This window comes from Zalophus californianus, chromosome 8 (assembly GCF_009762305.2).
Source record: "Zalophus californianus isolate mZalCal1 chromosome 8, mZalCal1.pri.v2, whole genome shotgun sequence".
Lineage (NCBI taxonomy): Eukaryota > Metazoa > Chordata > Mammalia > Carnivora > Otariidae > Zalophus > Zalophus californianus.
The window spans coordinates 7199597-7222702 of record NC_045602.1 but is presented as its reverse complement, the minus strand read 5'-3'; the positions used below and the strand labels follow the sequence as shown (position 1 = coordinate 7222702).

Below are 23106 nucleotides of genomic sequence, written 5' to 3'. Positions count from 1 at the left end.
TTCTACTCTCACGCTCGGTTGGCTATAATTCCAGGTTGGAATTCTGTTCCTCGGGATGTTAGTGGCCTTGCTCCATGCCTTCAAGTTTCCAGTGTTACTGGTGAGGCGTCCAATACCACTGATTCCTAATCCACCATGTGCCTTCTGGAAGTGTGAAGATATTGTTCGCAATTTCCCACGGAGATACGCCTGGGGGCCTCCTCCCTCCCTGTTCTGGGCTCTGACCAGCCTTCAGTCGGGAGACGAGAGTGGTTGGGTTTCAGGGACCATCTTGGTCTCCTGTCTTCCATTCTCTCTGAGGAGACTGTCCGCTGAATGACGGGCCTTAAGGATTAATCCTCATCTCTTATCTGTTTTCCACTTTTTTCTGGTTTGCTTTGTTTTTTGGTCTATTTTCTGACAGACTTCTATCCCAACCATGTCACTGGATTTTTGCTTTAATATTTTCTCACATTAATTGTCTCTCCCCTTCCTTTAACCATAGCTTCGTCCCTTCTCCTTCCCTCTGATACATCTACTCCAATCTCTCAGGGGAATGAAATGCAGTTTCTTTAAAGTTTCCTTCTGCTATTTGCAATACCCCTGTTTCCTCTAAGTCCTTTTCTCTGCTTATTTTGGTCTCTTTCACTCTGTAGGCTGTTCGCTCAAACTTAGGAGTGAGGTGCCCAGAGCCAGGATGGGGCCGACCCACTCAGGGGCTAGGAGAGTGGGGTGCAGGCTATGTCCCAAGAAGCCTTCCACAGGTCTTCCCTGGGGCCATTCAGTTTCTCCAGGTCAAAAAAAAACCTCCAGTCTAACTCAGTGGTGAAAGCCTAATAAGCATGTCTGCAAGGGTCCAGGGAGCGGGGGTTGATGGGGGGCTAGGGCTCCCCAGTCAGGACGCTCACTGGCAGCTTGTTTGGAGCAGGAAGAAATGGGTGATGAACTCAATAAAAGCCCCCAGAGATTGCAAATGAGCGTGAGTAAAAAACTTAAGCACAGTAACGGCTTTTTAATTTTACCATTTCCAACTGAAATCTTTTACAAGTGAAGATGGGGAGAGAGACCCAGAGCCTTAAGGATCTGGTTCTTTCCCTTCCCCGTTATTAACACGTACACAATGTTCCCTTCTTTCTGCCCCATCAAGGCCAGATGTACAAACCCGCCATCATCACCATTTCAAGAACGATGAGCTACTTTTTCACTTGTTATTTGCTTGCTCACAGGAGAAATGAGAATAGTGCTGCTGTTTGCGACCTTGACCTGCTCTGGTCACCCATGACCTTTAGAAGCTGGGGGAGAAAAACAGGAAAGGGAGGCTGGGGCCATCCCAGTGCATATTCCCCTTGTGGAAGAAGCCAGGCAACAGGGTCACAAACAGGCTCTCAGGCTGCCCACTTGTTCAGAATTCTGTTCCCACAATGTGGAAGGCACAGAGCTGCCAAGCGCAAGAAAGAACCCCATTCACCCATGTTACCCAGCACCTACCGCAGGCAAGAAGTCCCAACTCCATGTTCCCACTTGCTTAAAAAGTGACTTTTTTAAGGCTCTGCATTTGGGAGCATAAAAGGCCTTTAAATGTTCATGGCAATTTCTGTGCTTTGATTATAGGTTACCTTGCTGTGTAAGACAGGCCCGGAACATATTTATTAAATATTGTAAGTTTAAACGCCTACCATAATTACCAGAAACAGACAATTCTACACAGTTTAGAAACTTAAAAATTGAAGTCAGAGGCCCTTAAGAAGATGAATGCATTTATCCATTTTGTCCCACAGCTGTGCACATTTAAAATGCTGACTCGAATTTAAAAAGCCGTGTTGCCATAAGAATTACAATTCTAAAATTTACTCCAAAGTCACCTAATGGGTATAGAAAATATAATTCCTTTAGGCACCGCATGAGCTTTGAAATTTATCTGCAGCTGATCAGACACAACTTGGCTATCCTCTACGGAGCTACCTTTCCGACTAAGGGAACCGCAGGTATTTAACACGCGGCCCAACAGCTGCACGTGCGTGAAGACACTTACCAGGTTTTTGAAAAGTGCTGTCAACTCCTTTGTAAACACCGAGAACTTCAGGAACGCACTTCCTAAATCTGGGTCATCTCTGCACACACAGTTGCCCCCGAACTTCTCCAGAGCCTGGGTGTACTGCTCCTCGTTTTCCACGTGAGCTACAACAGCAGTGGGAGATGTACCGTTAGTATAGCAACCTCTCCAACCCCATCCTTAACAGCTTTTTCCTAAGTTGTGAATAAAACTGAACACATTAGCAGGATACAAATCTGAAAAAAGTCAAGTTGCACCAGGAACAGAAATCACTTTGCTGTCCTGACAACATCCAGATGCGTTGGCAACGGATCCCAAGGAAGGAGCACGACAACCAGAACGGAAAGAGCCTCCTCGCACAAGCCCCCCAGTCCCCAGCACATCAGATGAGGCTCCAAGGGTACCCCGATGCCTCCCACATCTCCTAGGACTCCTCCGTGGCCTACATGATGGCAGGAGGAACCAGTCCAGCCAACGGACTCAGCCCTCTCCTAGAAACTCAGGAAGAGAGGCCTGCTCCTCTCTAGTGTGAGGCTCACAGCCCTAACCAGGAACCACCTGCCACAGCTCTCATTTCCACACATCAAGAGCCGTGGACCTCCGAGCATAGGCTGGGGCCAAAGGTCAATTGAGTGCCTCTGTGCTATGCTCAGACGCATCCTCTGCTCAGGCGCCTGACTCATATACATCCCACAGATTTTTCCTTCCTCCAGGAAGCCTTCCATGACTCTGCACTGTGCCCCTGGTATCTGGTTTTGACACTTTCCTGTGCGTACTCTCAGCATGGACATTGAAATTGTCTGGTAATATATTTCTCAATGTTAGAAGTATTTAGAGGACAGGGACTAAGTTTTACTTGTCTTTGTGCCTGAAATACAAGACAACACACATGTTGTCTGAATGACAACAAAAAAGCAAACCCTTGTCATCCATCTGATGGCATTTTACTATGATTAGGCCTTAAAACAGCACCTTTAACATGCGGAATCCTGGATTCTGGGTCTCCAGCTCAGTGGTTCCCAATCCCTGTTGGACATCAAAATCATACATGGATCTTATCCAACTGTAAGAGCCATCATCCTGCCTCAGATCTCCAACTCAGAAACGGGAGGGGAGGGCAGGTAATTCTAGTAAGTTAATGTGGTTGACTATAATCCCCTCACTTTTAGGTCGGACATTTTTAAGTGAATCCAGCCAGTCCATGATAAAACAACTGTTGTTTGCATCAGACACCTGATTTCTTTTTTTTTTTAACTTTTATTTATTTATTTGTCAGAGAGAGAGAGCACAAGCAAAGGGAGTGGCAGGCAGAGGGAGAAGCAGGCTCCCCACTGAGCAAGGAGCCCGATGTGGGACTCGAACCCAGGACCCCAGGATCATGACCTGAGCTGAAGGCAGACGCCTAACAGAATGAGTCACCCAGGTGCCCCAGGCACCTGATTTCTATGTTTTCCTCATTTCAACGAGAAATGTAACACAACTGCTTTGTAGGCACAACAGGGCAGACAGATATGCAGCGTAAACTTGTATATGAATGCCATCAGATTCTTCCCTGGGTAAATAAAACCACTGTCAGCCAATGCCAATTCCTGGGCCTGGTAACTGGAGGAAACGAGGGGAACATTTGTTTGTGATGGGCAGCCCTTGACCCTGAGCCAGATTCCTAGGATCCATGAACGCCATGCCCACCCATCTTACCAGGAAGGTGCTATGCCCTAGACCTCCAGTGCTGACCTTTGGGGATTCCAACGTGGGTCTCACAAACAGAAGTGAAAATTAATTTCACTGTTGAAGCCCTTTTCCTTGTTTTTTTCTTTGACATTTCAGAAAAGGACCTGAGAGTTCTGGATAAATTAAATGCATTTCTGAGACCACACTCAGCAAATAAGACAGAAAAACGCACATACGGGCCCCGAAGAATGTGTACCAGAGCCGGAAGAACTCCCAGATCTGGGTTCCAGGCCCATGCCTTGCAGGGAGTACGTGACTCTGGTGGGTAAATGGCCAAATGTCTTAGCCACGTGAAGGTTAGCAATCCGTCATGAGACCGACTCACAAGGTTAAGGTAAGAATCAAAGAAAAGTGTGGGGACACGAGTTCAGCCACACTCAGCACACATCCAACAGTACTACACACGGTACTTAACAGTGGCACGGATGTCATTTCTATGGAGCACAGACAACGTATGCTTTTTCCATACCTCACAACTTGATAAGATCTATGAATTCTTTCTCATCATGGTAAAAATAAGTCAGGGCTCAAAGAGATCAAGTAAGTTGTCCTGGGCAACAAGGGCCAGCAAGCTGCCGAGCCGGGCTTCAAATCCAAGTGCGTCTCACTCAAAGCCCACTGTTCTGCTCTGTACTGATGTTTCTTCACGAAGAAAAACAGCTTCCCTAGCCCAAACCAGGGGCCCATGTTTTAGATCTTTTAAAATTCCATTTCAGAGATGGGTCGGTCATACCGTCTAGGTCACTCCAGTTAGAATTCTAGCACACATGGTTAATGGTGAAGGAAAGTTCCTTTCAAACCACATGCTCTTTTATAACTGTGTGAAAGTTGGTGGTCAAGTCATGGGCAGCTCCAGTGTGGCTTTGGAAGGTAGTGACAGCCACAGCAGACATCTGGGGCTGAGGTCACTCCACTGGATGAGAGAAACAGGAATGCAAAGGCCAAAGTCGCTTTGGGAGCCACATGGTGCCCCCGAAAATAGTGCCCATACTGCTCTAAGTGAACACCCAAAGGGCAGGGGGAGGGAATTCCCTTTCAGTTAATGCCTATTAGGTGGCCTTTAAGCCTTCGTTCAAGTTAACTTGGTAACACTATGAGGCCTTAATATTATCATCCCTATTATCTACTGAATAAATTCGGTGAAATTCACAGGGATTAGAGACTTGCCCGAGATCACACAGTTGGTAAGACGTGGGGCAGGGGTCAAATCCACCCTCTGGCTCACTCTGCAGGCTACCTCCCAGCCCGTGGTCACCTGTGGGAAAGAGGAACCTGTCTTCTCTTCACCCGCAGTCAGCCAGCCTGACACAGAGGAGAAACAAACAGCAGGGCTTCACACTCCAGCACCAAGAAGTATGAACTTCCTATCACCCCTCCTTCTGGGCTTCTCAACTGACTGCCTGGTATAGGTTATGTTTTTAAAAATTCTTTCCCTTGCGGGCGCCTGGACAACTCAATTGGTTAAGCAACTGCCTTCGGCTCAGGTCATGATCCTGGAGTCCCGGGATCGAGTCCCGCATCGGGCTTCCTGCTCAGCGGGGAGTCTGCTTCTCCCTCTAACCCTCTTCCCTCTCGTGCTTTCTATCTCTCATTCTCTCTCTCTCTCTCAAATAAATAAATAAATAAAATCTTTAAAAAAAAATTCTTTCCCTTGCAAATCTTTGAAACAATGTGTTGATTCCCATACCCCAATCATGATCAGTGAAGTTCTGAGCTCATCATCATCACCATAATCTCATATATTTATATTTAAAGCGTTCTGGTCCACTGCAATTTTTATTTTCTGATGCTCAGACTGTCCCCAGCTTGGATCAGTGGAAACCTCACGCTGATCTACTTGGGGTTTTTAACACAAATTTCTCTTCTTGCAAACAAATGTGTAGCTTCTTGATAAAGATCATAGCCCCGTATCTCTCTGTGACTTCCTGAAACACCCAGCACAGTGCCCACTGTAGGAACAGTAAACCCTCCATAAATATGTATTCACTGACTGACCTACTGCCCCAGATCGCCCTAAGTTTGAGATTTTCCTACTAGAGAACAGAAAGTAGTTGAGTGCCTTTATTTTTCTTTTGCCAGAAACAAACTTAAAATAGGAACCTGAAATAAATAGCTTGGGAATAAAGTTTCTGGAAAGAACCCAAACTGGTCTATCAGCTTTTATTTACAAAATTGTTGAAAGCTGTTTCTCTAAAAAGAGCTCACTCTCTTGCCCCCCCTGTTGTTCAAATATATCTTAAACTCTGGTTCTTATTAATGATCCAGATCCAAACATCTTCGATGTGGGAGGGATTTAGGGAAATGAGAACCCAAGTCCCTGAGACCACGGCAGGACAAGAAAGACCCTGTTTCTTCTCAATTCTAAGCCCACAGCCCTTCCATTTCCCACACCTCACAGCCCAGAAGTCCCACTTCCCGCCAATCTAATCAAAGGGATGAAATGAGAGACTCTCGCTGAAAAATCTCTTATGAAGCCAGCAAGCACATGTACATCCTGAATTTAGAAGGACTGGGTTTTACTGTGTGCTTTTTAGTTTACTTGATTCTGTTATTTTATTATTATTATTTTTTTTTAACGAAGAAGTTGAATGTTTTATTATTAAACTATCTTCCTGCAAGGCTATTGCTTCATTGTATAAAAATAGCACCAGCAAGTGCAGTATACTGCAAAATTAAGGTAGTATTGTTCTTTATCTGACACATTACAACTAACAAACCTTTCTCTACTGCCAGTTATTTCCAATGGAAAGATTATTTAAAGCATTTTGACCACCATCCAGGGATAGATGTAAAAGCTTAAGGCTTAAGATAACAATGTCAAAAAAAAAAAAAATAACAATGTCATCCTTGAATTACATAATTTTTATAACTAGTTTTTAACCAAAGATAATTTCAGGATTCTGAATATTATAACTGGAGCATAAAAATCAGAGGGTGTTGCAAAACAGATGCATGCTGTGTTTTTCTGCAATCATTATAAAGTTAAGGGGTATTTTCTTCCATTAGCATTGTAAGTAGTTTCTTTCTCCACTGGTATTGCTAATAGTTTCTTTCTCCACTGGTATTGCTAATAGTTGCTATTTTAAATCCTCTGTGTACTACCAATTTAAGACAACTATGCTAGATTAAGTTGTTTCATACTAGTTTATTTAGCGGTTCCATTTTCACTCAATAGATTTTATGTATTTCTCATATGCTTCTTCACTCATTAATTCATCCAGTTCTGAAGGATTACTGAGTGCTATCTTGATCAGCCAACCATCTTCATAACAAGATTTGTTGACAAGTCCTGGTTTTTCTGCAAGAGCTTCATTAATTTCAGTTACTTCTCCTGATAGAGGAGAACAGAGTTCACTAGCAGCTCTCACACTCTCCAAACCACCAAACTCATCTTGTTCAGTTTTGTCCCAACTTCAGGCAGACTACAGTAAACATCTCCCAGAGCTTCCTGTGCAAAATTGCTGATTCCCACTGTTCCAATACCATTTTCTGTTGTTATCCATTCATGTTTGTGAATTTATGCACGGAGAGCAGAGTGGAGCCTGTGCGCAGTGGCTGGACGGCGCCTGCCCTCAGCCCCCAGGGCTGCTGCAGGCAGGGTGCGGTGGGCGCAGAGGCGACACGCAGACTGCAGGCCGCAGCCCGCACGCTCGGCACAGCTCACAGCGCCAAGTTCACAAAGGTGCGGGGGTCGCAGTGCAAGGGGCTCTAGAACCCCAGCCGGCAGGGGCGGGGCGGGGGCGGAGCGAGGACGGAGTGAGGGCGGCCCTGGACCGGAGCAAGCCGGAGCGAGCCGGCTGGTCCGGGGCCAACTCTTGTTATTTTAAAAAACCCCTCATATCAAGGAGAAGGCCCAGTGCGTATGGTTCAAGCAAAAACAGTTGGATCCAAAAGGGATAAAAGGCAGCCCCCTTTACTCCTCCTCGGCGGGCCAAGCGCCATGAGGAAGCAAGGCACGGACCCAGCACTGCCAAAGGACAGCTGGGGTCCCACAGTCAATTCACCTTCAACCAACCTCTATGTCCACCTCAAGTATTTCACTCATCACCTCCAACCCTGCAACAGGGGTAGGACATGCTGGGACGGGACACAGACAAGAGTGGGCACGGTACCTGGCATCAATGTCTAGGGAAGGAGACATGAAGCCACACCATTGATGGCCTGCAATGTACCAGGTGCTGAGGATTCAGAGACGCCAAGGAGGGGACATCTGAACTGGGGCTGCAAGGTCAGGTAGTAATTTCCAGAGAAGGAACAGGAAGGTAATCAACCCCGGGGAGCAGCATGGAGCCCCTTGTGTTCAGAGGTTGCAAATGCTTTCTTGGGTTTCAAGCCCCTGCCTGCCCGCAGCTCTCAGCTCTCCAAACCATCAAAGGGCAGCCCAGGCCCCACATGCCATCCTCCTCAGGGCCATCACCCCCACAGCAGGGCCTTTTCAGGTGAAATGGGACCTGGTCCAGAATCCTCTCTTTACAGACAGGAAACCAAAGCTCAGAGAGGGTGCTGACTTGCCCAAGTTCACACAGCAGGTCTGCAGCAGAGCTGGAGCAACATCTCCGGTTTCCTGACGCCCAGTCCTCCCACGTTCTCCCATGGGTTTGTCAGCCACTATACTCAGCTCTAGGCTAACATGAATGTGTTCCAGGCCTCCAAAAGGGAGGCCAAGCACATGCCCTGGTAACCCAAACACCCAGGGCCACAACAGGTCACCCTGACTAGGATGTCCGAGCCCCTGCCCCCAGCCAGACCGCTGGCCCCTCAGGGGTCCAACTGAGGCAAACTCCTGCTGACACCTCCTCCCCCCCGTACCAAGCGTGCATTTAAGAAGAGACGTATGTTCTCTACAGGAGCAGCTTTACAAAGACACTCCCTAGATGGCATGGTGATTAATACTCAACTGTGTTCCACAATTTTAATGTCAGGATAATCTGCACGAGTGAACATGAAGAAGACCATTTCCCCTCACGATGGCGACCCCACACAGGGCCTGGTTTTACATCCAAGTTGGAGCGCACAAGCTCCTGGGGGGTAACTGCTTTAAGTCAAAGATAATCCTGTTTCCGACAGGATCTCTGCCCTGTGATCTTCCATCCCGTGGGAGAAAACCATTTTTAGAGCTTTATTTCCAGAGTCAGCCCAGATGAAAACCTTTCAGTTCACCATCTGGTAATCTGAATCAAAAGTCTAAAACATTTTTGCCATCTAATAATCCCACTTCTAGAAATCCATTCTAAGGAAATAATCCAGGTGTTCAGAGATGTGTGTGCAAAATAATTTGTAAAAAGTGAAAACAGAGTGTATAAAGTGCCAACAATGTGCAAATGGGTAGATAACTGTCTCTACAAAATGGAATATTCTGTAGGCTTTTGAAATCATGAAGTAGGAATATGCTCAGGACAGAAGACATGTTTCAGGGGAAAAAAAAAGGCAGGATATAAAACTGCATATTTAGTCTCAACTTTATAAAAAGTAAAAATGTAGAGAAGAGGCTGAAAGGAAAATCCATCAAAATGCTAAGTGGTGGTAAAAATAGCAAGCACTCCATCAGGGTAGCTGGTGTATGCCAGGTACCAGCCCAGCTGTCTATGCAGCACTGTATCCTCTTGCTGTGGGAATCCTTCAGACATGGGAGCCGCCGTGGGGGTGCAAACAGCCAGCCCCGGGGGCGGGGGGCGCAGCTCCCACCGGCCAGGCCTCGACCACTGTCCCGCACCACAGCCTGTCACCCGGGGAGTGGGACCTGCCTCCAGTCATGACGTTGTGTTACTGCTTTTCTGAATCTTTTTTTTTTTTTTAAGATTTTATTTATTTAATTGACAGAGAGAGAGAGAGAGAGACAGTGAGAGAGGGAACACAAGCAGGGGGAATGGGAGAGGGAGAAGCAGGCTTCCCGCCGAGCAGGGAGCCCAATGCGGGGCTCAATCCCAGGACCCTGGGATCATGACCTGAGCCGAAGGCAGTCGCTTAACCAACTGAGCCACCTAGGCGCCCCTGCTTTTCTGAATCTTCTAAACTAAGCTCATATCGTCTTTGTAATTAGAAAACATGCAGAATCAATACAATAAAATAAACTGAAGTGTCTGCTACACTGGCTAGATCATTTTGGCTCTCTGTGCCCGTGCCTGCTGAGGACATTATAATCTGTCTTTCTCCACTGAAGTCTCTCCCAGACAAGCTGACATGACAGAGGCAGCCTCTGGAACCTGAGTACCTACCTGAATCATCTCTGACAAGACAGGTACCTACAAACCAGAAAGGGTTTCATGAGAACACCCTTCCTATTTTACAACCCCTGGGCCCGAGCTCAAGACAAGCAAGACAAGAGAAACATGGTCTCTCTCGGAGCTTCATCACCTGCCATGTCTCCAACATACTGTGCTCTTTTCTATGAAACTCATTTCCTTTAACCCTTTCCTGGGGCATCTCCTTTGACCTTATGGAACCACCAGTCCTTATGGAGGGGATCGCGGATGTATTTAGTCTAGTTATGTCCAGCACAGGAAGCTAGCAATGAAGTTATTAATTAAGGTCAAGGTGTGGGCTGGCTACTGAAATATGAACACTTTTGTCGGAGATCACCACATGTTCTTTGATCCTGCCCTCGGTAAATGACAACAAAGTGACAGTTGGAAGTGTGTGAACTCCACACAGTCCCAATGGCCTCCATATAAAACTCCCACCGCTCGCAAAAGTACATCCGGGAGGAAAGGAGCCGGGGGGTGGGGAGCGGTGCTGAGACTGATTTACTAGATGAGGTTTATTTTTTATGCTGTCCTTTTTGTCATTTTAGATTATAGGCTCAGAGTACAGAAAACCTATCAACATTCACTTGTATTTACTCGTTCTGTATTTCCTGAATACCCACTCTCAGTCAAGAACATTCCTGGTTACTAAAGGGTAAAAATCCAATCGTGTTGAAAGCCTCTTCTGCAGCAAGCACTAATGAACACAAAGAGTCATGAAGCAGAGCCCCCGCCTCAAGAAGCAAAGTGAGAGAGAAAGATTCACACGATCGTCAGTTCGGTGCAGAGAGCTGAGCCGGAAAGGACAACTCTGGGGAGCTGAGGGGGGGACCAGGTGTGGCCAGAGGATGGGGAGCAGCCGGCAGGGGCCAGGACTGCATCCCAGGTAATGGAGGGCCCCCCAAAGGCTGTAAAGTGACATGATAAGACTTGCATTTAAGAAAGCTGAATTTGGAGGGGACACATGAATAAAGCTGGGTACCCGCCAATGCACAATTCAGCAAGACAAAGATAAATGCTCAGAAACAGTCCACCACCGTATACGTTCCAGGAGGGAGAACTATAGCTTGAAATGAGGAAGAGAGTACATTTTCTGGGACATGATGGAAAAGGCTTCTCAGAGGAGGTAAAGCTTATAGGAGTTCTGTCCTTCAGAATCCCGTCCAGGAGATGAAAGCTGAGCAGCCGGCTGCTTGACTCAACCTGGACTCTCCTTATCTGCACGGAAAGCAGGGAGGTAGATCAACATCTGCGGACTGCAGACTATCGGCTATTAGAAACCTCACATCCAATTACACAGATGCCCCCTGTTGGCAAAGCCGCTTGGGCAGCCGCATTACAGAGTGTGCATTTTGTCACTGCAAATTGCTGTCAGCCTTTTTCCCCTTGATTTCCACCCCCTCGTCCCTAAGGAGACAACTCCCATTACTTACAGATGCCCACCGGACTCCCCCCGCCCCACTTCTCTGAGAGCACAGCAGACCAGGAGGAAAAAACACGCCCATGGTGCGCCAAGGCCTCTCGAGCCTTCACGCCCATGAACAAGCAGCCTTGAGAACTCAATGGTCTCCAAGCCTCAGGTGACAGCTGCTATTCATGTAGGAAAGATTTTAGACACATGTACATGTATATATATGTACACACACACACACATACACACACACACACACACAACCTTTCACTCTGGGAGAGTCTGCAGATGAGGAAACAGGTTCAGATACTCCCTGAATAATGCAGTGTTTTACAGTAAGTAAGGCAGAGAATCAACTCTGTGATGGTATCCACATCTGTAAAACATGGGGGTTTAGCTAGATCAGTGGTTCTTGAATCTTTTATCACAGACACCAATAAAAATCAGAAAAATGTTTCTGATTACCTCTCCAGGAAAAAGCGTCTTTACATAATTTCCCATACAATTTTCAGGATGCAGAGACCCCCTAAGCCTGTCCGCAGACCCTACATACCAGGTAAAAAAGCCCTAGCCTAGATGAGTTTAAATCCCCTACCGAATAAATATGACGACCCTAAGTATGATTCATGTTAATACTTGGGACTTTAAGTCATAAGTCTTAGCTGTCCTTCTGATTAGCTATCCTTCCATGATTAATATGCTGATCACTGCTGACAGCATTCCACAAGTTACCCATCTAAATTCCAATCATTATTCTTTTTTTTTTAAAGATTTATTTATTTGACAGAGAGAGACACAATGAGAGAAGGAACATAAGTGGGGGAGTGGAGAGGGAGACGCAGGCCTCCAGTGGAGCAGGGAGCCCGATGCGGGGCTCGATCCCAGGACCCTGGGATCATGACCTGAGCCAAAGGCAGACACTTAATGACTGAGCCACCCAGGCGCCCCTCCAATCATTATTCTTAACCAGCAGAAGAGAGACCACAAGCGTCTTGTAAGACCTGTAAGTGGAAGACCTCTCAAGGTCTCAAAGTTCATGACTCCACCACCCCCTACAACTTCCGTAGAGAAGGATGCACCAAGCCTTTGCTGAAACCCTTCCAATGACCAGCTCACCCAGTTCACTTCTCTCTCATATTTGAGTCAAAGCCTGCTACCATCAAAATACCCTCTAGAGAGGAACAGATAATATGCCTCACTTCCCCATCCTAGAGAATGCCTTCAGATATGCCCTCTCCCTACCTCCCAAGCTAAGAAGTACTAGGTCCTTCCAGGGTCCTCCTACAATGAGGTTTTCAGTTCTAAGATTTTTGAGGTCCCTCTTAAAATGTTGCTCTTAAAATTCAATAATAGGGTAACACCTTTTTTTTTTTTAAACATACTTCCCCCAAGGTCACCTGACTCACCTTTGAGTCTCTCACGTACTGATTCATACTGAAGCTGTGATCAACCAAAACCACCTGGAGTTTTTCCAAAAGGATCCCTGTGGCTCAGCCAGCTGATATCCAGGATGGTCCCACAGCCTTACTGCTCACTTTTTCTCCACCGTGGACCCTCATTCACAGCAGGCGCACCATGCACCAGGAAGTGGGGTGCCATGGTCAAAAGCAGAGACAGGGAAGCAGGTCTGGTTCTGAATGTCAGCTTCTCTAAGTGCTAGCTATACAACCCTGGGCAAATTACTACTCTGTGCCTCACTGACCTCATCTGTAAAGGGAGTTGCTGATAGTGCCTAACTCAGAGAGTTGTTATGAGGATTATACTTATGTAAAGTAGTTATCTAGCACAGGGCTTGCCCCACAATAAATACTTCATAGGTGTCAAGATTTTTATTACTGTTATTATGCCTCCCGTCTCAAGTTTATGAACATCCATACAGAAGCATTTTCTTTATCATTTGTCATAATCTCCTATTCCTTTTGATCACAGACATGGTAACATATATTTTGTACCCTAAGTTTTATAGTCTGAAAATGTCATCATAAGCATTTTTCTTCATGTTGCTACATAACCATAATCCATCAAGTAGTATATCCTAATTCAGTTATAGAAGGCTTTCAGGTTTTCTCTGTGATAAAGCACTGGGACAATGCAATGAGCATCTTTGTGTATCTTCCCACATAAAGAGTTTTATTTCTCTTGATGTGAACCACCAAACTGCTTTCTAAAAATTCCTTGCCCTGGTTTTCAATGCCACAACAAAGTAGCAGAATACCAGTTTCATCCTACTCAGGCCAATCACTGGGATTACTATGATTTCGTTATTTTCTCACGTAACAGGTAGAAAATCATGCCAGATATAGTACCTTCTTCATGCACAACAAAACATCACTTCCTAAACTACCGTACAGATTTCTTTTAAACTGCTCTATCCTAATTATATATCTATAACATAAAAAATTCTCCATATTAATTTCAAGCTCTGTATTAATTTAACAGCCATATTCTAATTAGCATTGCAAATAAAGGGAGAAATACACATACAAAATTATTAAATTCTCATTTTCTTTCTTCTGTAAGGGGAAGATGGTAAGGGTTTATGGGAAAATTAGCATTTCTTTCTTTGTACTTCTCCTTTCAAGGAAATGACAATTACCCTAGGACATTCAGATCGAAGGTAAAGAAGATATCCCTCTTTTAGTAAGAAGAGCTGCACCAAGTCTTGAAGATAGAGTAATTCTAGAGAAGTGAAAATGAAAGTTTTCCACTGCTTCCTTCTTGATAAAGATGAATTTTTCCACCCACTGATATGTCAAACAGCTAAAAAATGTTAGCTTCAACTTCCCAGTGCTGGGGAGGGGGAGAACACCTTTGGGCTCAGACAGAGCTTGGGATATTTTAAACTAATAAAAGTTTTGGAACAAATATAAACCGGATGTTTTTAAGAGGCCAGATAGCAGATTATGAGTGGGAAAAATTATTATAGAAACTGTTTCTCAACAAACAATTATAATAACAGCTTCTGCAAACCTGTACACAAGATGTTCTAAAAAATATATCTAGCTGGACGGTCATCTTTTTTGAAAAATGGGAGCAAATACCTGCTATTGTGTAAGAAAACTTGTTTTGTATCTGTGGGGGCATACATGATACCCTCTGGCTCAGGCCAATGTTTAAAGTCACATGTGCGCATGTGTGCACAGTGTGTGCACAGGGGTGGGAGGTAGTATTCTCAAAGACCAGCAGCTTCAGCATCACCTGGGAACTTAGTCAATTAGTAAATACTAAGGCTCCATCCTGCACCTACTGAACCAGAAGCTCTAAAGGTGGAGCCGCTCAGCACCCCGTGTTTTAATAAGACCTCCAGGGGATTCTGGGGCACTCTGAAGTTTTAGAACCACTACCCTAATGCAGAGGTTGGCAAACTTTTTTCCTAAAAAGCCAGAGAGTAACTATTACAGGCTTTACAGGCCAAGAGGCAATATTGAGGTTACTGTGTAGGTACATAGTAAGATGGTAAAAACCAGCCTTAGCTCACCGGCTGTGAAAACACAGCTGGTGGCCGTAAGGCATCTCAAATCCCCCTCCTGCATCCGTCTCTACAAATCCTCACACAGCAAAGTACAGGAGTCGGCCGTAAACACACTGCTCACATCGAAAATGCTAAGTTTCTCTCCTACACGAAGAGGACAGTCTCAGAAATTGCAGCAGAAACATAACAACACACAAATGGAAATTCGGGGACACCGACGACGGATCTGCTGGCCTCTGTGTCAGCTGCTGCCATGCTTACCACGTGCCCTGAGCCACATCTGTCCCTTCTGTCTTGTTAGCTCAGTTAATCTTCACTAACAATATTTTAAAATATTAATATTCCCACCTCACATATGAAGAATCGGAAGCTCGGAAAGATTAAATAATTTTCCTATGGCAGGCTTTTTGAGGGGCACACAAACTTCTATTCCAGGCTTCTTAGGTTCTAATACGTATGTGCTCTTTATCCTAAACTACACTGCCTCCAAGAATTAGTCACTGACCTCAAGGGCTTTCCATCTAATTGAGGAGCAAAGATCAACAGACATAAACCTATTCAAGAATAATAAAGAACAATATTTAATGAGTAAATAGGGTCTGCATATTAGGTTCTCTTTCATTTCTGGCAGAAGAAAAGAGTCAAAACAGATTCAACTGCAAAACTCGGAATTTAGAGGTGAGATGTGGAAGGCAGAATAATGTCCCCTCCTGCCCCAAGGACGTGCACATCTTGACGCCTGGACCCTGTGAAGATGTTCTGCTACCTGACAAATGGGAATTGAGGTTGCACATGAAATTCAAGTCATTAATCAGCTGAATGTGAGATGGGGAGGTTATCCTGGATCATTGGGGTCGGGCCCAGTGCGAACGCAGGATCCTTACCTGTGCAAGAGGGAGGCAGAGAGACACAGTCTGCTATGGACAAAATGGTGTCATGCTCCCCATCCTTCACTATCCCCCAGTGTGACAGTATGTGGAGGGAGGCCTTCTGGGAGATAATAAGGTTTAGATGAGATCACAAGGGTGGGGCTCTCAGGATGGGAGAAGTGCTCTTACAAGAAGAGATGCCCAAAAGCCTACTCTCCACCATGAGAGAACACGGTGAGAAGGCAGCCATCTATCTGCAAGCCAGGGAGAGAGCGTCACCACAACCCAGCCATGCTGACACCCTGGCCTCGGGCTTCCAGCCTCCAGAACCATGAGACACAAATGTCCGTGGATTAAGCCACCCGGTCTGGGTATTTTGTTATCACAGCCTGTACAGAATAAGACAGAGTCACAGTGACAGGAGTGTGAGAAAGACTCTACCAGCCATGACTGGCTTCGAAGATGACAGGCCACAAATCAAGGATGCAGTTGACCTCTAGCAGCCGGAAAAGGCAAGGAAGCACTCTCCCCTGGACCTACAGGAAGGAGGTTTGCCAACACCATCATCTTAGCCCCATGAGACCCATCTCGGACTTGGGGTCTCCAAAGCCACAAGACAAATTTGTCCGTTTCTTTTTCATTTTAACAGTTTTTATTGAAAGTCCTATATAAGATTACTTTATTCCTGCATCTTCTCAATTGTCTCCTCCTTATATTTGCCCTTTGCCTTTCCTACTTGGCAAGATTTGACTTTCCATCTCAGGATCGTTTTGTGGTCCTTGTCCAGTTTTGGTCTAGTGATAACCACCTCACCAGGGCGAATACCCACATGGACAGCTGCACCATGTGCCTTCTCCTGCCGGATGTACTCACTCAGTGCAGATGCCATAGGTCTTCCTGTAAACCTAGACTACTCTGCCAATCTGCACAACCTTTGGGGCATCCTCGCACAACCTGGACTCCATCATGCTTTCAGATGGGCATGGCTCCAACACTGTACTTGTCTCAGCTCTTTGGAAAGAGAGGAAGACATAATCTTCCTGCAAATGTGGGAGAACGCATTGAAATGCCTTTCACAGTTCTTGCTCTGGTCAGAAGTCACAAAGGGATTAAACTTCATTTTGGCCGCTGGGGCTTCAGTGATGGCCGCAAAGGGGAAGAAATGAATTTGTCATTTTAAGGCATTTGGTTTATGGTAAGTTGTCACAACAGCCACAGAAAACTAACATAAGAGAGTAAAGAAGGTTAACATCTTCAACAGGGGCCCGGGACAGGAGGGCGTGTGTCCAGACCAGGAGTGGGGCTGGACGGGAGTGTAGAGAGACAGATACACGCGCAGAAGCAGGCAGAAGTCAGCCTGCCTGGGACAGAGAGACACTGGGGACAGTGAGAGGTCAGACGGGGCCATGACAAATCAGGAAGGCAGGCAGGAAAGTCCCAGAAATTAAGGAACTCAAGACAGGAAAAGTATGTAGCAGTATAAGGGATGAATGGTGGATTCTTTCTGTTGTTCTTTTAATTATACATGAAATAAGTGCTCTTCCTAGGCAGGAGCTGCCTTAGGACATTAAACATGCTCGTGATCAAACCACACGGGCCTCCTCTTAGAACTAACTGCCCTCAGAGACAGAATGAGTGTGCACTTACAATGCTCCAGACCAACTATGGTCGCCTGCAGCTAATCCCTTCCTGAATATGCCCCACTGATTTCTGGTGTCTAGTTCTAAAAAAATTCTAAAGTTCTAAAAAAATTTCACCTATCCTCACACTCCTCTACCAAAAATATTCAAAAGAATGTGCTACTAAAGGCAGTTCTAGAGAAGAGTTCCAAAACTGTTGTGAATGGTGTCAGCAACATCACAGGAAAAGGTATGGGTTTCCTCTAGAAGTCACCAAAGAAGGTGAATTCTTTGAAGTAGACAACACTGCTCTGAAATAAAGACTTCAGGATCAGTATTCTGACTTCAAAATAATTCAGACTCATGGCCTCATAATAACTGAAACTTGGCATGATCTATCAGATGGGTGAAAGATGACAGAAATAGGAGCCCCCCCACCAAAGGGCTCACTAACGGTCAGCCTGCTGTGTGGAGCCTCAGGAAGGACACAGGCTGGGTGTCCGAAGTGCGATGCTAAAATTCCAGAACCAGCTTCTCACTTCCTCAAGCCTCCGTTTCTTCTAATAAAGTGGCAAAACTCCCTTTCAGGCAGACAGAAGAGCAAGTGCAAAGGGAGAAGGCACAAAATGTGGCACACTGGGGAAACTGCACCTTATTTCCAAGAAGGGTCCTCTAGACAGGTAGCTGGGAGCCGGGGGTGCAAGGGGCTCGGTCTGCCTCTGGTGTTCTGCCGTGTTTACTGAGCCAAGGCTTATGTTGGATCGATGAAGGGAGGCAGTGGCAATATCATAAGCAAATAAATCTGGAGAAGACTAAGACAGAGCTCCTCTCCTACTCCACAGGGGCAAGCTAAAGTCTCCAGCCAGTCCTGCAGGAATAGATACCTGCTTGCCTGTGCTTGACCCCAATTTCCCTACAATTCTACAGCCCACGCAGGCCTTCCTCACCTCTCCCAGGCTCTGGAACTCACCTTCACGAACGTCAAAGTGGGTAATGAGAAAATGCTGCAGACTTTTGAGCAGAGAAGTAACATCACTAGGCTGTATTTTAGGAAATGACTCTGGGGCAGGTAAAGGAAGGAGGTTTGTGGCACACACTCAACAATATAGGTCAGAAAGGCAGATGTGACACAAGTGTTACTAAATTTGTACAGGCTGGCTTCCTGACACCCATGTGTTTACAATACCTTCCTCTACGCTTGCTTGTTTAAAGCTACGTGCTGGGGAACTGGGCTAGCCTACAGGGACACACAGGTCCTTCTCAGCACTGGCCGCAGTCAACGTGGCCAACACCTGCACGAGAAGCAGTCCTTCATTTTTATTTCTGATCAGAACAGCTTTCCTGGGGCGCCTGGGTGGCTCAGTCGTTGGGCGTCTGCCTTCGGCTCAGGTCATGATCCCGGGGTCCTGGGATTGAGCCCCACATCGGGCTCCCTGCTCAGCGGGAAGCCTGCTTCTCCCTCTCCCACTCCCCCTGCTTGTGTTCCCTCTCTCGCTGTGTCTCTGTCAAACAAATAAAATCTTAAAAAAAAAAAAAAAGCCTTCTCGACAGAGGACTTTAAAATCACTCTTGAACCTCATCAGAATACAAAATATTCCCCCTTTTAAACTAGCCTTAAAGCAGAAACTCAAAAGCCCAAGTGAACACAGTTAAAAAAAAAAAAAACCTCTTGAGAAACTTTTTGAAATCTATTGTTTGTCAAAAGAACTAAGCATCGGGCACCTGGGTGGCTCAGTCGGTTAAGCGACTGCCTTCGGCTCAGGTCATGATCCTGGAGTCCCGGGATCGAGTCCCGCATCGGGCTCCCTGCTCGGCAGGGAGTCTGCTTCTCCCTCTGACCCTCTTCCCTCTCGTGCTCTCTATCTCTCATTCTCTCTCTCAAATAAATAAAATCTTTAAAAAAAAAAAAAAGAACTAAGCATCCATCTTTGGGTGATTTCTGGAAAGCTTGAAGAGAGTCAGTCAGTGCACCAGTCAGCCTGAAGATGTGGTGGCCTCGAAGCAGAGCGGGCCCTGCACACAGCCTGGGCCAGCAGGAAGCCGAGTTCCACAGAGCGGCCCAGGAACACATTTAGCCCTCTGATCTCAGGTGACTCATTTATAAAATGAGAACAGTTGGCTGTAAAGATCAGCATAATGCACAGAGAGCACAAGGTTTGTAATAAGCGTCCAAAAACCTACAAACAATCATTATTCCTCCCTGCCCCTTCCCCACTTATCTAGGAAAGAGCTGGAGACAGGTGACCACCTTCTTGGATAGTCTAACATTTGTTTCAGCAAAGCTCAGTGTTGAGTGAAGAGTTTTATACTGTTTGATATTTCCTTTTAAATAAAAAACTTTCCTACATAGGTTTACTTCCAGTTAGGTGTTACTCGATGAAAACTAATTCTACTTCCTTCTTTCATAAAGTCAGTAGTTGCCAGGTAATCCATGTTTATGTACTTGCAAGCTAAGCATGGTGGCGGTTTCTGGTTTTGTTTTGTTTTTTAAAAACTGTAGAGGACTCTGAGGGCACCAGGGTGGCTCAGTCTGTTGGGCATCCGACTCTTGACCTCAGCCCAGGTCATCATCCCAGGGTCATGGGGCTGATCCCTGCACTGGGCTCCATGCTGAGGGGGAAGTCGGCTTGAGAGTCTCTCCCTCCCTTTCCCACTGCCTCTCCCCCTGCCTCTCTCCCTCAAATAAATAAATACAGTCTTAAAAAAAACAACAAAAAACAAAATTGTAGAAGACTCTGAAGAACATCTAGTTGAAGGTTGCAACCTTGGCACTACGGACATTTGGGCCCAGTTAATTCTTTGTTGGGAGCTCTCCTGTGCTTTGTAGGATCTTTAGCAGCATCCCTGGCCTTGACCCATGAGGTGCCCAAATATGTGCACACACCCACACACACATGCACGCACACACCTCTCGGTTGTTAGTAACCACACTGCGGGGAGCAAAATCACCCTGGTTGAGAACCACTGATGTGCATTCTAACCCAACTGGATTATTTCAGAGACAAGGGAACCAAGGCTAAAACATGCTAAGCGATTCGCTCCAGGGTAAAACAGCCAACACCACAAACTCCAAAAAGCTTTCGAACTCAGTCGGGACAAGCTCAGTCACGAACAACTTAAGTCCCTCCCACCTCTTCTCTGCTTTCCTGAACTTCTTTCATGTTCATCTGGAACTTAACCATAAACAACTTAATACCTGTCTAATCATTTTAACATCAATACATTACAATATATAAAATATGGAAAATGAAGGGGGGAAAATATAAAGTCAAAACACCAAAACAATCATTTTTTAGCATACTGCCCTCAAATCTTTTTTCCTATATATATGCTCATTCCCCTCTTGGTAAATTTTTGATTTTCTCTTTATCCCTGAGGTCAAGATAGTAGGCTACGTCCTGAGATATGTACACATATCCACCCATAAACACACACAGACGCAGACATATGCACATACATACCACACACACTGTGTGTATGTACATTCACATGTGTGTTTATAATCTGTTTTCCTTAGAATTCAGTGCACTCTCTCAATCTGAGATCTTATTTTATCTTTTATAGGGAGGCAGGGTGAAGGAACAAAGGGAAAGGGAGAGAATCTTAAGCAGGCTCCATGCCCAGCGTGGAGCCCAACACGGGGCTTGATCCCATGACCCTGAGATCACGATCTGAGCAGAAATCAAAGAGTTGGATGCTCAACTGACTGAGCCACCCAGGTGCCCCTCAACCCGAGATCTCAAATCTTTCTTTAGTTCTGAGAATTTGTCAGCCATTACTTTTTTAAAACTTTCCCCTTTTCCATTTTTTTCCCCTCTTCTACAAGTCCTTTTGGGTGGATGCTAATACTGACCACTCTGAATCTGTTTTCTGTGGCTCTTGATTTTTACTTTACACTGTCCATTCCTTTAACTCACGTTCCAGCAACAAGGGGCCTCACCAATCCCCTCTCCTATGTGTGTAGCCTGCCATTTAGCAAATTTTAGTTTTTATTTCAACAATGATATGTTTTTCTATCTTCACACCTTTTACTGGTTCTTTTTCACTAGTACCTTTTCTGGTCCCAGTAATTAAATACCTCCCTTACCTTTTTAAGGATGTTAATCATACATATGCTCTTATTTTAGAGTCCTGTTCTGATTGCCCTATTAATTTAGTTTCCTCGAGTGTAAGCTCTTTACTTTCTTGATTGGAGGCCCATCAAATGTAAGGCTAGTCTTAATAGCATTTTTGAGCACGCAGAAGTGTCTCATTTTGATGAAGTCTGATTTAACCACTTTTTTCTTTTACGCTATTGCCTTCTGTGTCCTTTCCAAGGAGCCTTGCCTGCCCCGTGTTGTAAAGATGTTCTCCTATGTGTTCTTCAAGAAGCTTTATAGTTTTAGTTTTTAAATTTGAATCTATGAGCCATTTCTAAGTACTGTTTGTGTAGGGTGGGAGAGAGGGCTGTACTTCTTTTGTTCTGCTGGAAAGATCCAGCTGTTCTGGTATCATGTGCTAGAAACCCCTTCGTCTCCCCATGGGACTGCCTCGGCAACTGTGCTGACAGTCAGACACCTCTCAGTGATGGTCTATTTCTAGACTGTCTTTTGTTCCAGTCACCTCTTTGTTGGCCCCCCCAGCTAGCAACACAGTGTAGACCATTACTGGCTCACAAGACTTGAAGTCAGATGGTTTAAGTTCTCCCAACTTGTTTCTGCCCCAAGATTGCTTGGGATCGTCCAGGTCCTGTGTGTTTCCATATAAGTTTTAGAATCAGTTTGTCAATTTCTCCGGCTAGAATTCTGATTAGGACTGTGGTGCATCTTGAGATCAATCTGGGGAGAATAGACATCATGACTACATCGAGTCTTCCAACCCACATACATCATATACCTCCCCATTTATTTAGGTCTTTAATTCTTTCAGTGGTGTTTTATAGTTTTCAATATAGAGTTCTTGCATATCTTTTGTTAAATCTGTTCCTAAATATACTAGCCATTCTTGACTGTAATACCACCTTTGTACCTGAGATTTCCTACTGGCCTCTTCATAATCTTGGCTGGCACAGCCCTCCCTGGGGGAGGCAAACGCAGTTACTGACAGCAGCAGAACTAGCGTGGGGGTGGGGCTGGGCACAACAGGTACTTCCAGACCCTTCTCTGCCCCTCCCTCCTTCTAACCACCTGTGCCATTGCCTGTCCTTCTACTCCAGTTGCTACTGTCATCAAAGGGAACATCACAAGGGTAATCTGGTGGCCTGACTGCCTGTAGGCACAGAGCCTGGGCCCCCTCCTCCTCCCAGCCACCAGCCACGGGCAAAGGGGGTGTCTCTGCCATACTCGGCAGCAGTGTGCTCTCCCACAAGCCAGCCTTGCTCTCTGCAGTCCATCACCTGTTTCCACGGTCTCTGGGAGCTCTCACAACTTCTAGGCCTCCAAGCCTGCCACCGGCTTGCTTCTGAGAGAAATGACAGAGTCACTTCATGACTTAAAAAAAATTCTTTTCTATCATCGGTAAGGTTTTGAGCAGGGGGCAGACCTGCCACATGTGTGCAACCTGAAATCTTTAAGTCAGAAAAAAGTTTATTAGTCTAGATCAGACATTACTTTGAATAGTTGATTGTGCTTTTATGTTGTCATCCCAAACAAGAAAGGCAAGCATCAGATGAGATAAACGGAAGGGCCATTCTGACATGATTAATACACAAACCAAACAACAGAGGCAGGAATGAGGCCGGTGTCCTTGTCG

General features: G+C 45.6%; 1 protein-coding gene and 1 pseudogene across 5 annotated transcripts in view; both read right to left on the bottom strand.

Moving 5' to 3' along the window:
• Nucleotides 1-23106, bottom strand: part of ASAP2 (ArfGAP with SH3 domain, ankyrin repeat and PH domain 2) — a 168656-nt gene that overhangs the window by 87458 nt on the left and 58092 nt on the right. For all 5 annotated transcript variants that reach the window (XR_003524613.2, XM_027621681.2, XM_027621683.2 and 2 more), the window contains exon 3: nt 2012-2157. Coding sequence is in view for 4 of the 5 variants with exons in the window: in XM_027621681.2 (XP_027477482.1) it covers nt 2012-2157 (146 nt within the window). In the remaining variant the exon portion in view is untranslated. The remainder of the gene's footprint in view (nt 1-2011; nt 2158-23106) is intronic.
• Nucleotides 16437-16877, bottom strand: LOC113937409 (annotated as a pseudogene).